Raw genomic sequence first — 12,635 nt, forward strand, 5'->3', positions numbered from 1 at the left:
GTATTATTTGTTGAAACTGTACTTTCGATTTGATTTGAAACTGTCTCATTGCTATATGTTTATCAATAAAACTTTGAAAAGAAAAAAAAAATATGTGCTAACCTTATTAGAAAACTAATAGTTTTCTGTACAAACTATTAATGTGCAGATCTTGATTTAAAAACACTTAATGTTTCATTCATAATTAGCATCACATCCTGGCAAACATCAAGGATTAACCTAGGTGTTATGAAAAGAGAATTTGCAAATCACTAAATTTTTATTAAAACCCATTTATTATTTAGGAAACAAAGATACTAATTTTTATCAAGACTCCTAAGGGCTTCTGGTTAATCCTTTAACATAGTTAGACACAATAATTAAAGACATAAAGACAACTAACCATACTGACTCCCTTTTCTTATAATCCCTCCAAAAAAGTCCCAGCTCATTAGCCAACTTGCACATGACAATCATAAAAGAAGAAAACTACCCAAAAACTCTATGCAAACTCAAGAAGCTATGATGAGTCAAATTTTATCTGCAAACCCAGGGAAAGAGAAAGGGATTTTACAATTCACATTCCACAATTAAAAATAGATTATTACAGACTTAGTATCCTTACTTGAAATGCTTAGGAACAGAAAAACATTTCAGTTTGAACTTTTGAACATTTATACAAATTCTACAGGCTGAATATCCTAATCTGAAAATAATACTAGATCTTCCAATTAGAAATGCTCAACCTTTTTTTTTAAAATGTATTTGGTACAGGGTCTCATTACACAGCTCGGGCTCATACTGATCCTCCTCTTTTCAGCATCCCCAGTGCTGGGAATACAGGCATAGGCCACCATGGTGGATCTTGGTGATCAGTTCAGGGCACCCAGGGGCAGAGTCAGTGCAGTATGTGGTACTAGGGATCAAACTCTGGTCCCTGCACTTGCTTAAGCAGACATTTAGTCTGCTGAGCTACTTCGCCAGCCCTACTCAACCCTTTTCTAAATGAGACTATAGAGAATATTATGAATAATACTATAAACCTATTGTACTAACTGTAGTATACTCCAAGCCATAACGGGTTCTATCAATTGAAGGAAAATAACTGAAAAAGTTATCTTTCTCATGAACTTTCTGACAATGTATTATCACAATGCCCTAGACCCAAGAGATTTCTTTCAAGATTATTCAAAATTAAAATCCATTTTAACACATTATAAAATCACTGTCATATTAAACCTTTAGAAAACTTACCAAAACATGTCCCAACCAGGGCTGGTCAGATAGCTCAGCAGATTAAAGCACCTGCTTAGGCAGATGCAAGGACCAGCTTTTGATCCACAGTGTGTCATGCCAGCCCCACCCCTGGGGGTGCTGAGATGGCGATTGAGACTGGCATGGTGGTGAGCACCTGTGGTCCTAGCACTTGGGAAGGTGAAAACAGGAGGATCACTATGAGTCCGATCTGTGTAGTGAGACCCTATAGACCCCATCCTAAATATATTAAAAAATAAAAATAAAAATAAAAAGTATGTGTCCCAACCAACCAGTTTAGTAATCTAACCTGTTCAAGTATACACAAGGTAACTAATTATAGCTACATCTTGCCAATATTTGGACCTTATCTACTAATCTGGCTGATACTATGAGACAATTTCTAATGACTCAAAAGACTAAGATTAGGCAAGTTTCTGACAAAATTATGACCGAGTCATTGGAACATAACACTTTCTACTCAGAGTTAACTATGTGTACCTTTAAAGATCTGCATGGATCCAAACAAGTCCTTAAAAACCTAACCAAACTATCAGTTTGATATTCTAAATGTGACTTTTATCTTCATGCATGTCATTATATTACTGTAGTATAAACCAAGTCTTTTATTCATTGCAGTGTCTTTTTGTCCCCCCCCCCTTTTTTTTCCTCTGTTCACTTTTTGAGGTTTTTTTTTTTTTTTTTTTGACTGGCTCAGGCTGCCTTAACAGCAGGTCTGGGGATCGAATGGAGGTATCTTGCGCCTAACTGCGTTTGCATAAGCAGGTGCTCAAACAACTGATCTAACTGGCAGGCCCCCTCTGTTCACATTTTGGAACTATGAGTTCCTTTAAAAACATTTTTCCTTACTCATTAGCACAAAACTCATACTGAGTGTTTCCCGATCAAATGCCATACATTTGTTATCTTTTTTCAGACACTTGAGGTGAAGCAAAAACTGACACATACTCAAAGCCACCTGATACTTTCAATTATTTTGCAGCAAGTATTGTATTTTGGGCCCCTTCCCATTATGGATGGAGTATACTGAAATAGCTAATGTGGGGTTTCTCAAACTCAGCACCACTGATATTTTGGGCTAGACAAGTCTTCACTGTGGTAGGCTGACTTTTTCATTTTAGGCTATTTATAATCATCTACTACCTACCAGTAGTGCATACCCCTACTCAAATTTTGTCAGCAAAGAGGATCTTTACATACTGTCACTTTTGTGAGGCAAAAAAGCTCCTAGCTGAAAATCATTAGGCTAATGAACAAGAGCAGAGGCCATACATAATTTTATTCAATTTGCCTTGGCTTTGGCAGTCTGAGCTATTTTCTATGAAAGACAATGTCTAACGTAGCAACTGTCCCTTCAGCTCAGTTCAGCAGGAATAATGGAAAAAGATCTAAACCAACCAGATCAACCTAAGCTCATCCTCTACCAACAGAACCTCAGTAAACATACACACCCATGATTAAAGAAATGAAAGGTTACTATATTAAGCCACTAAGTTGTAGGTATTCATTATAGAGCATTACTGTGGCAACTATTGATAAGTTCAGACAATAAGGAAGTTAAGGGCTTGGAGGGGTGTGGTGGCACTTGTAATCCCAGCACTGGAAGGCAGAGGCAAGAGAATCATTCCAAGTTACAGACCACCCTGGGCTACAAAATGAGCTTAAGGTCAGCCTAACTGAATTGCACAGTGAGACCGTGTCTCAAAAAGATCCAAAAAAGAAAGGAGAGGACAGGGTAGGGGAGTAGAGGGGAAGAGACAGGAGGAAAAAAAAAGGTAAGACAGAATACAAAATCTAGGCTGTTGGGCTGGGGAGACAGCTCAGTCTAAGTGCCTGCCTGGCAAGCATCAAGGACCCAGGTTTGCTCCCAGTACCGCATGCTGCATTAGAATCCGGGTATTTTAATTTAAAAATATAAATTATTAAAAATAATTTAAAATTATTATAAAAATTTAAAATTATTTTATACGTACTCCTACAAATTATAAATAAACAATTTAAAACATTTTGTTGAAACGGACATTTTAGAATGTCAAAAAGGGTCATCCTAAAATCAAGGAATCCACCTGCCTGTCTGTCATCCCGCCTAAATGTCTACCTTCCAGCTTCACAATTCCAAGTCAGAACTACTGAAGTCTCCCTTTCTGGTCCCTGTTTCTCCCTCTGTATTTTCTGTTTTGGAAACTGATAAATGTACTGTTCCCATTGACCAAAACCTTTAGTCACTTCTGACTCTCATGTCCCACATCCATCAGCAAATCTTCAGTTCTAGCTTGAAAATCTATGAAGAATTCAAACATTTTATGTCCATCCTCTCAACCCTGGAGACTAAACCCAAGGCCTCTGCCCTAAGCTGTATTTCTTTCTCCATTTTGAGACATTTTAAAGGCTGGGCTTGAACTCATGGTTTTCTTGTCTCAGTTTATCAGAATGATGGGATAGCAGCTTTGTGTCACTTCACATGGCTGGATTCAAGTATTTAATTCCTCTAGTGTTCCTACTTTCCCAATGCCCTAGCATCTCCACAGAGCCAGAAAGAATCCATCAAATACTCAGTGAGTTCATGTTATTCTAAGCTCAAAAACATCCAAATGGCTTCTTTCATTCAGAATATATAAAATTTGTACTGACCTATAGGAACTACAGATAAGGCCCCACTCTTAACTCTCTAATCTCAAATCTTAACACATACTTTGCTTTCCACTTTGCTCAGAACGTTTTTCCCACAGATACTTTTCATGCCATTTTCCCCATCAGTCTATTGTTGTCTCTCCATTCTCACCATTTTGTAAGAGATTCTATTCTTGATAACCCTTTAAACTGAGCATGCACATACCAGCTTCACTATCTTGTCTATCCATTTAAACCACTGTTTCTCCACAATCAAAATTAACAACTAAAAATATGTATTTATTTCCTCACTGTCTGCTTCTGCCTGTGAAATGCCTACTTCACAACAGCATGAGCATTACTGAGTTTACCACTCCATACACCTCTTGAAACAATGCCTGGCAAAGCAGTAATTTACACGATCACTTTTGATCAGTAATGGCAAATCTTATAGAGTGTGCAAACTGCAACTCAAAACCCACTTATTTATGCCAACACCACAATTAAACCTGAATACTGAAGTTTAGTTTAGAAAAAACAACACATACATTAACATCTTTTCTCTTAAAAGAACAACACATGCCACAGATTTGCTACCCATGACCTATATGTTAACCTAGTTCAGTCTGATAATAAAAGCAAATTTACAGTAGAAGTTCTCAAACTGTAGCATATATCAGAATCACCTACTAGGATATAAAAGGACAGGTTAGGGCTAAGGGTATAATTCAGTTAAGCATATTTGCCTAGCATATGCAAACCCCTAGGTTCAATTCCTAACACCAAAGAAGTGTAGCGGGCAGAATCCCACAGAAGAGTGGGGCTGATGGAATCTCAGCCCATTGTCTCTGACTTAGTATAGGACAGGGGTTTAACTTTTACACATTAACTTTGAGAACAAAGTTTCACTACAATACTGTCAGGAATACTGATCACCAAGTTAGCAAGTCACAAGTAGCAAAGGAAGAAAAAGAAACAGGATGGGAGGGTAGTCTCTGGATTCAGAGCCTGATTTAGAACAATGTAAAATATACTTTTTAAATAAAATAAATTACCCTTGCCTGTATAGGATTTTTTTTTTTAAGAGATGGAACCAGAAAAATCTAGGTTATATTCGATTAAAGTTTCATGATTTTGCACAGTTCATGTTAATGACAACTGCTAGCAAGCACATGGGTAGGAGACAATGAAAAACCAGTAGAGATTCTAACTGGGACAGCTGCTCCAATTACAATTTCCTATCTTTAAAAATAATTTCAAGAACAATGGTAAGACTATAGCAGTCCCTTACCTTTTATGGCAGATAATCTTACTTGCCTCCATACTTATAGCATACTGGACCAAAGCATATTTTTTAAGAATCTGAAAAATTGGGCAGTGGAGATAGCTCAGCAGTCTAAGCATCTGCCTAGGCAAGCACTCAATGACATGGGTTTGATCCCTGGTACCACATGCCATGCCGGCCACTAAGACCAGGCAGCCTGTACACGCTTGCAATCCCAGTGCTGGGGAGGCTGATTCAAGAGAAACACTATGAGTCTGAGCTGCATAGTGAGACCCTGTACCAAATACATAAAATTTTTAAAAAGTATCTGAAAAATAAAGTCTAGGAGGCATTCAATGATACCAAGATATGTTGACAGCAAGGGTCTATAACAAGGGCCATAAAGTTTTGCTTCTTAAATTCTCACAGAAGCAAAGAACCAGCCCATGCTCTTGCCTTACATGAAGTTTTTCTCTCCAAAATATGTTTGCATTGCCCAATTATATTCCAACAAACTCTTCATTTGCTTCTATACTTGCAACCAAAATATATAAAAATATAACAAATATGTAAGCTTTACAGACAGCCATACTGGAAAGAGAAAATGTAAAATACCAAACACCAAAGGTTTCTTTCCTATTATTCCAACTTAAGATGTGTACCCCTTATCTACAGATTAGTCCAGATAAGTAATCTGTTTTTTTCTTTTCTTTTCTGAGACAGGGTCTTGTTGTATAATTCAGGATGGTCTTGAATTCATTATGTAGCCCAGGCTGGCCTCAAACTTGCAACAACCCTCCAACTTCAACACCCTGACTACTGAGATTACAGTCATGCATTAACAAACCTGGCTCGTCATTTTTAACATACCAATTTCTTCTTTCATTTATAATCAGAAAACTCCACAACCTCACAAGAGGCCATTTTCATTTGTATTCAATAGGTCCTGGAAGGCTACTATGTGTCAATATTAAGGGGGTTATAGTATCAAATAATAAAGGCAATGTTCTTAATTTTATGTATCTTATGTTCTTCTGGGGAGATACAGAAAACTAAATAGGAAAAATACCAGATAATAAATGCTATGAGGGGGGAAGACTTTTGTGTAACAATGAGTAACTAGATGACTTTTATATAAAATGAGTAGGGATGTCTCACTGAAGTGACATTTCAACTAAATTTTTAAGGATGAGATCTTTCCTTACCGAGGAAACATCAGGGTACAGCTAATGAAAAAGGTTTTGAGGCTTGGAATAGATTTCACTTGTTTCAAAAGCCAAAAAAAGGCTAATATGACAATAATGTACTACTGTAAAGAAAGGGACAATTACTTACGATGAAGTCAGAGAAACAGAATGGACCATCACATCATAAAGGATTTTGTAACAAAAAGCAAAGTTCAGATTTGTTTAGCAATCAACTTGTATAGGACAAGGAAGAGTATTTAGAACAAGATGTTGATAGAGAATAGTTGAGCAATGAGCTAACATGGGGGATTAGATAAGAAATAGCATTTTTATGAAATTTTAAAGCTGAAAGAAAATTATAATCCAACAAACTTATTTTAAAGAAAGGATGATATGGCCCAAACTGTGGCATCTGTGAAGTCAGAATAAAGGCAAGCAGAGTTGAACACTGTGCTCTTTAACATCCGTGCCAAAGTTCTTTCCACAATTTCTGCCCTCATTTTAAAATCCAAAAGTTTTTACCATGAGCATTTCAAAAATGACAAAACAGGCCTAGGAGATAGCTCAGTGGAATAAGTGCTTCCCTGGAAAGTGCAAGGTCCAGAGTTCAATCCTTAGTACCGAAAAAAAAAAAGACAAAATAGCATCAAATGGAAATACATGTTGGAAAATAATTACACAATATCAAATTATCCACATGTTCAGTTCCTCATGTAAACTTTATTCTAACTAATACCTCTTAAATATTTGCCATCAAATTTATTCACATAGTTTGTGAAGCAGAAAAGCAAAGGTGAATAAACAAAATATACTTACATCTGGGTATTCTTTTACAGGCACATAAAGTTTTTCTTGTAACTGAACAATAGGTCCCACAGCATCAGGCAATTCTGCACTCCTTTTCTCTGTACTGCCATTTAATGTGTCATTGTACATGTCTTTCCGTACTCTGCTAATTTCTGTTGAAAGTAAAAATTTTAAATGTGTTAGACAAAACAAATGTTTTCTTGTCAATCCAAGAAAAAACATTTAAAAAAAAAAAAAAAAGGGCAGGGGAAAAGATCATTAATAAGTGTTAAAACTACAGTGAGTGTAAAAATTCCCAAGGAATAAAATCATTGACCTATTTTTCTGGATTAAGTCCACATTTAACAGAATGGCAGCCTTAATTTCCATGACAAATCACATTTATACCAACCAAATAACACAACTTCAGATATTGAACTCTTAAACACTGTAACATGGATTTATTTTACTTAGTTTTTCCATACTTAAATAAGGCCAGTTATTCCAAGTGACAGCTCTTAGCCACCTACCATAAGAATACCTGTTAAAATGTACACTAAAGGATCCTTTATACTCCAGAAATAATCTATCTGAATGAAATTTAAACTAGTCCACTTTGTAGACACTTCAGTTATCTTTAAAATATTCAAAACACCCAACAGACAACAAGTCGCAATAACAACTGCAATCGAAGTTTAATAAATAAATGTAAAAAATACAGAACTGCTGGAGAGACAGCTCAGCAGCATAAGCACCTGACTGGCAAGCATAAAGGTCCTAACTTTGATCCCCAGTACAAAAAAAAAAGGTATTAGGGAAGGCAAAGGAAGATCTGAATGGTCCCAAAAAAAAAACAATATTCAAAAGTTAAGGAAAATAAGATCTAAACCAAGGAATGGAGGTACACAGAACTACAGAAGGGAAGTCATAGAAGCAGAAGAGAAGTCAGAGAAGCCAAGGTGATCAGTAGTGTCAACTATTACGGAAATATAAGACAAAGAACTGAAAATGGGACCTTGGATTTGGCCATTAAATTTATTAAGCATCAAAGTAGTTTCAAGAGAAAGAAATGAAAATCAAATTGCACTGGATTAATGAATCTAATATATGAAAGTACAGACACCTAAGAGCAATGACCATATATATACTTCTTTTAAAAGGAAGAATTTTAATGACTCAAGTCCTATAAGGAACATGAATTAAGCCTTCAAGAATTACTAAGCTTCGATATATTTGAGGATGGTCTCCCACTGGATCATACTGTCTAGTAAGAGTTGTCATTACTGTCTTATGATTGATTAGCTGGATGCCTATCTAACTTATCTTCATCCTACAGATTTGTCCTTCTTCGGAAAAAGGCTTGCATTCACATATTTTTTTAATTAAAAAATCTTTTTAAAGTATATTTATCTCTTCTAAAGTGGAATTTCAAGTTGTTAATATTAAGGAACTATCAAATATGAATATAGTTTAATTTTCCTATTTAAATGAGCTTCAGTTAAATAACACTCAACACAGAAAAAAAGGCTTCATCAAAGACCAAAATCTTCTTTGTTTTTCAGTATTGGGGATCAAACCCGGGTGCTTACACTTGCCAACTAGGAACTTAGAAAACTGAGCAATCTCCCTAGTCCTAACCAAGTATAAAATCTTAAACTTGTACATTCTCTGCTTTACTGACAGCAACATTCTTTTTATTACTTTTTATTTATTAAATAATAATTTGCTCATCAAAGGCTATTAAATGTCTAGCCCATAAAAACTGACACAGAAAATCTAGGATTTCATTCTTTTTAAAGTTTGTTTTATTCTTCTTTATTTTGAAATCTTCCCTAATAATCCTCATATCCAACTAATATGTAGCTTAACCAAAGGATATTAGAAAAATACAATTAAAATTACACATGCATCTTTTAGTCCAGATCAAGCATTTTTGGTATTATCAGTTAAATTTCTTTAGAAACTCTGATTCTTGTTATGAAATTAACACAGCAGAGTATAAAGATGGGCAATAATGGTTTATAATGAACAGATTAAATTTATTTATAAATACAAAAAAATAAAATCCATTAGCATATGGAGAAAACTGCATTAGGAAAATGGAATTTATATGAAGAACAGCAAGAATAATACAGTATTTAACAATTTATTATTATAAGAAATCACAGTAAAGTTAAGCAGATCAAGATGACATGATCCTTGATAAACGAATTTGCCAAACTCAGAAAAATAAAATGAATTATAAATGATAAAAATTCAAATGACATGTAAAATATGAATGTATAAAACTAATATAATACAAATACAATATGTAATATATTTATATAATACATACATCCAGTTAATTGATAGAATACAATTACCACTTAACCTGTATTTATGTATTCATCTTATAACTAAAATTTCTATGGGCTTCTGTAACCCTCTTTGTCCACAGTTGCAATAATTGCTCTTGGAACACAGCAGATAGTATTGGTGGGCTTTAGAGATTGCTGGGTAAAGGACAGAAATGGGCTAGATTCTGGAGGATTGGTGCTAAGTAAGTCATGATTTCAGCTCTCAGGCACCTTTGTCCAATATGGGAGATTCGAGAAATGTTTCTACCAAATGTTTTCAGTTTGTCAGGTAACATCAAACAAATTAGTAACAGCTCACAAATTATGTACACAATAGTACCCAATGGAAGGAAAAAATAATAGTAATTCTCAAGGAATTTGCTAACCTAGTTCATATTTATTTTAACCCACTGAGTACCTCTACCTTTATGAACAGCACCTTTCTAGCAAGGAAATCACTAGCAATTTCTAGTATGCTACAATACTTCCTCAGAGGTCTGGTTCCAGGTCTATCAGTAACTGATTTTAGACAAGTCTATTATTTAATCTTTCTGTCCATATCCTATATAATTAAAACTCACTTACTGAATGATTCAAACTCAGCACTTTCCAATGTTAGTATGCAAGAACCTCACTTATGATTGTCCCCCATAACTTCAGGTTCAACAGTTTCTATTACCTAAGTTCTAGCAATCAGCTTCTGTTAATATTATCCTACCATGTTAATATAATATCACAACTATAAGACAAATACATTTTGGGAATGCTGTCATCCTCTTCCAAGTTGTGGGCTCACAGGCAATCAAGTTATCAAACAATGGAGTGTTCTCTTACTATTTTTGTTGTATCACACATTATACTTCTATATAGCCTTTATGAACTTGCAACAGTGGTTCAGAGATACGTAAGTTCACAATTATCAGTACAGAATTTTTCATACTGTAATTCTCAAATTGGGTGTGTTAATTATGCACATTATCTTGCATCTAAGCAATTTGTTTTAGTATTTCTGAAATTCTTAAGTGTTACATATTCATTTTATTTACTAATAATCTCTAATACTAAAATTTCATCCACTGGCTCCATGCAACAACCTGGAAAGATCTATCATATAATTTAAGAGTCTTTTAAATTATACACAAGTTTTTATACCTTCCTACTCATACAGCCACACTCTAATTTGTCTAAGTCCCTAGAAAAGTGTAAAACTCAAATAACATTCCATGACAGTGGGTGAGAATGTAGACTAAGGCTGTCTACTTCCAACTTTCTACCTTCTGTGTGGTGTAAAAATACCTTTACATCCTGGGCAAGCACAATACACTGCTAATATTTTGCTGCAGGTATTAAGACAAACCTTCACCAGTCCTTATCTCCACAACTATTCATTTAGACGTAAGAGGATTAAAAATCTTGCATTTATACCTTCAGACTGATATTAATCAGCTGACATTCTTTAGGGCTATTTTGAGTCAAGAATCTTAACTGCAATTTCATAAAGCAAGCATTTCACTACACTAAATATGAAAATACTGGCATACAGTTATTAAACACATCATGAAATCTCAAACTACAATGACTCCAGCTCCCTATAGAACCACCAGCTTAGATATTAAGCCAGGCACTCTGAAATCTTCAGGTAATTCCATTGAATTTAGAGAACTTTTCTGCTTGTAGGAATATGTTCATCTTTATATTATTTAAGCTTTTTTTCTATTTCTACATTTTCTTGAATAAATATTCAGTGATCACTTTTTTTTTTAACATTTCAGTGCTTGGGTTCAGGACTGAAACTTTTTTTTTACATTTTCTTGAATAAATATTCAGTGATCACTTTTTTCTACATTTCTAGGGTTCAGGACTGAAACTTTTTTTTTTTTTTTTTTTTTTGTATTTTAGGGAAGGGTCTACATGGTCTCACTACTAGACTGGACTCGTAGTGATCCACCTGTTTACAGCCTCTCAAGAGCAGGGATTACAGGGATGCGCCACCTCGCCCAGTCTCAATTGCTGTCTCAGAGCGCCCCGGGGGGGCAGGGCCAGCATAGCAGGCCCAGGGATAGAATCCTGGGCCTGCTTGCTGGTGCTTTAATCTGCTGAGCTATTTGGCCGGCACCAGTATAGAAAACTTCATTCAGTTATACTTCTATCTCCTCATCCTTCTCTAGTTTAATTACCTTGATTTTTTTTCTTTCCCAAACTAAAGCTTAATTGTCAGCTAACTCTGCACCTAGGGGAAAAGGGTAGACAGCCACGATAGCACTGTGTTCTTTGTGACTTCCTACTATTACACTGCTAAACTGAAGCTATGTTCCTTCCTCACAATTTATCCAACAATGGATTGAACCAAGCAGTTCAAAATCATTCTTTTGTCTCATAACCACAGTTCATTTTCCATTGCAACCATTCTTTCACTTGTATATGACCTCCTAATAAGCAGCTCATCCTGTTCCCTTACAATTTACACAATTAACGTATTAACTATCCGAACAATTACTCCATTTTAAACTAGAACAATCAAGGACAGTATCAGAAGAGAAAAACAGAGGCACAGAAACATAAATTACAAAAGCAAACAATTTTTTCCCAAAATAGACAGTGAAGGTATGTAAAAATTGAGGATTACAATGTTCAAAGGCTAAAGAAACATAGCTTTATTTTACTTTTTGACTTAAGTCACTTTTCAACAAATTTAAAGAAAACAAAATATGAAAAATATTTACCCACGCAATCAAAAACAAAGCCATGATATGAAAACAAAATGGATAAAAATTAGTTTCAGGGTTTTCAGCAATCCAAATTAAAAGAAAACTTAAAACACTGGGAAAAAAATTCATATGAACACATCTTATACTCAGTGCTGTGGTAGCAAATTCCAATTGTTTCATTGGTTATGCTGATGTCACAGACAAGAATTTGGGCATCTGTCTATGTTTGTGTTTACTCAATGAAATCCATTAAAAAAATTACAAAGTAATATAATCAAAATACAAATAGATACGAAAAGGTTATAATTTCATCTGTTTGTGTTGGTCTTTTTAAAATTTAACATTAGCCATAAATTGATTCAGGGAAAAAGCTAATTATTTATAAATCCACATATACTTTCTTATATACTGTATACATTTTACAGGGAAAGTTAAAATGGTAGCTTTCACTATTCCAAAATAAGTTTAAATGGATGCTATTTTCTCAACA

The 12,635-nt window shown here is 34.8% G+C and overlaps 1 protein-coding gene across 6 annotated transcripts in view; it reads right to left on the bottom strand.

Annotated features, from left to right (window-relative positions):
• Qki (QKI, KH domain containing RNA binding) overlaps positions 1-12,635 on the bottom strand; it is a 179,057-nt gene that overhangs the window by 132,221 nt on the left and 34,201 nt on the right. For all 6 annotated transcript variants that reach the window (XR_002817675.1, XM_004639426.2, XM_004639425.2 and 3 more), the window contains exon 2: positions 7,132-7,274. Coding sequence is in view for 5 of the 6 variants with exons in the window: in XM_004639426.2 (XP_004639483.1) it covers positions 7,132-7,274 (143 nt within the window). In the remaining variant the exon portion in view is untranslated. The remainder of the gene's footprint in view (positions 1-7,131; positions 7,275-12,635) is intronic.

Source organism: Octodon degus, unplaced genomic scaffold, assembly GCF_000260255.1.
Source record: "Octodon degus isolate 3935 unplaced genomic scaffold, OctDeg1.0 scaffold00112, whole genome shotgun sequence".
NCBI classification, from domain to species: domain Eukaryota; kingdom Metazoa; phylum Chordata; class Mammalia; order Rodentia; family Octodontidae; genus Octodon; species Octodon degus.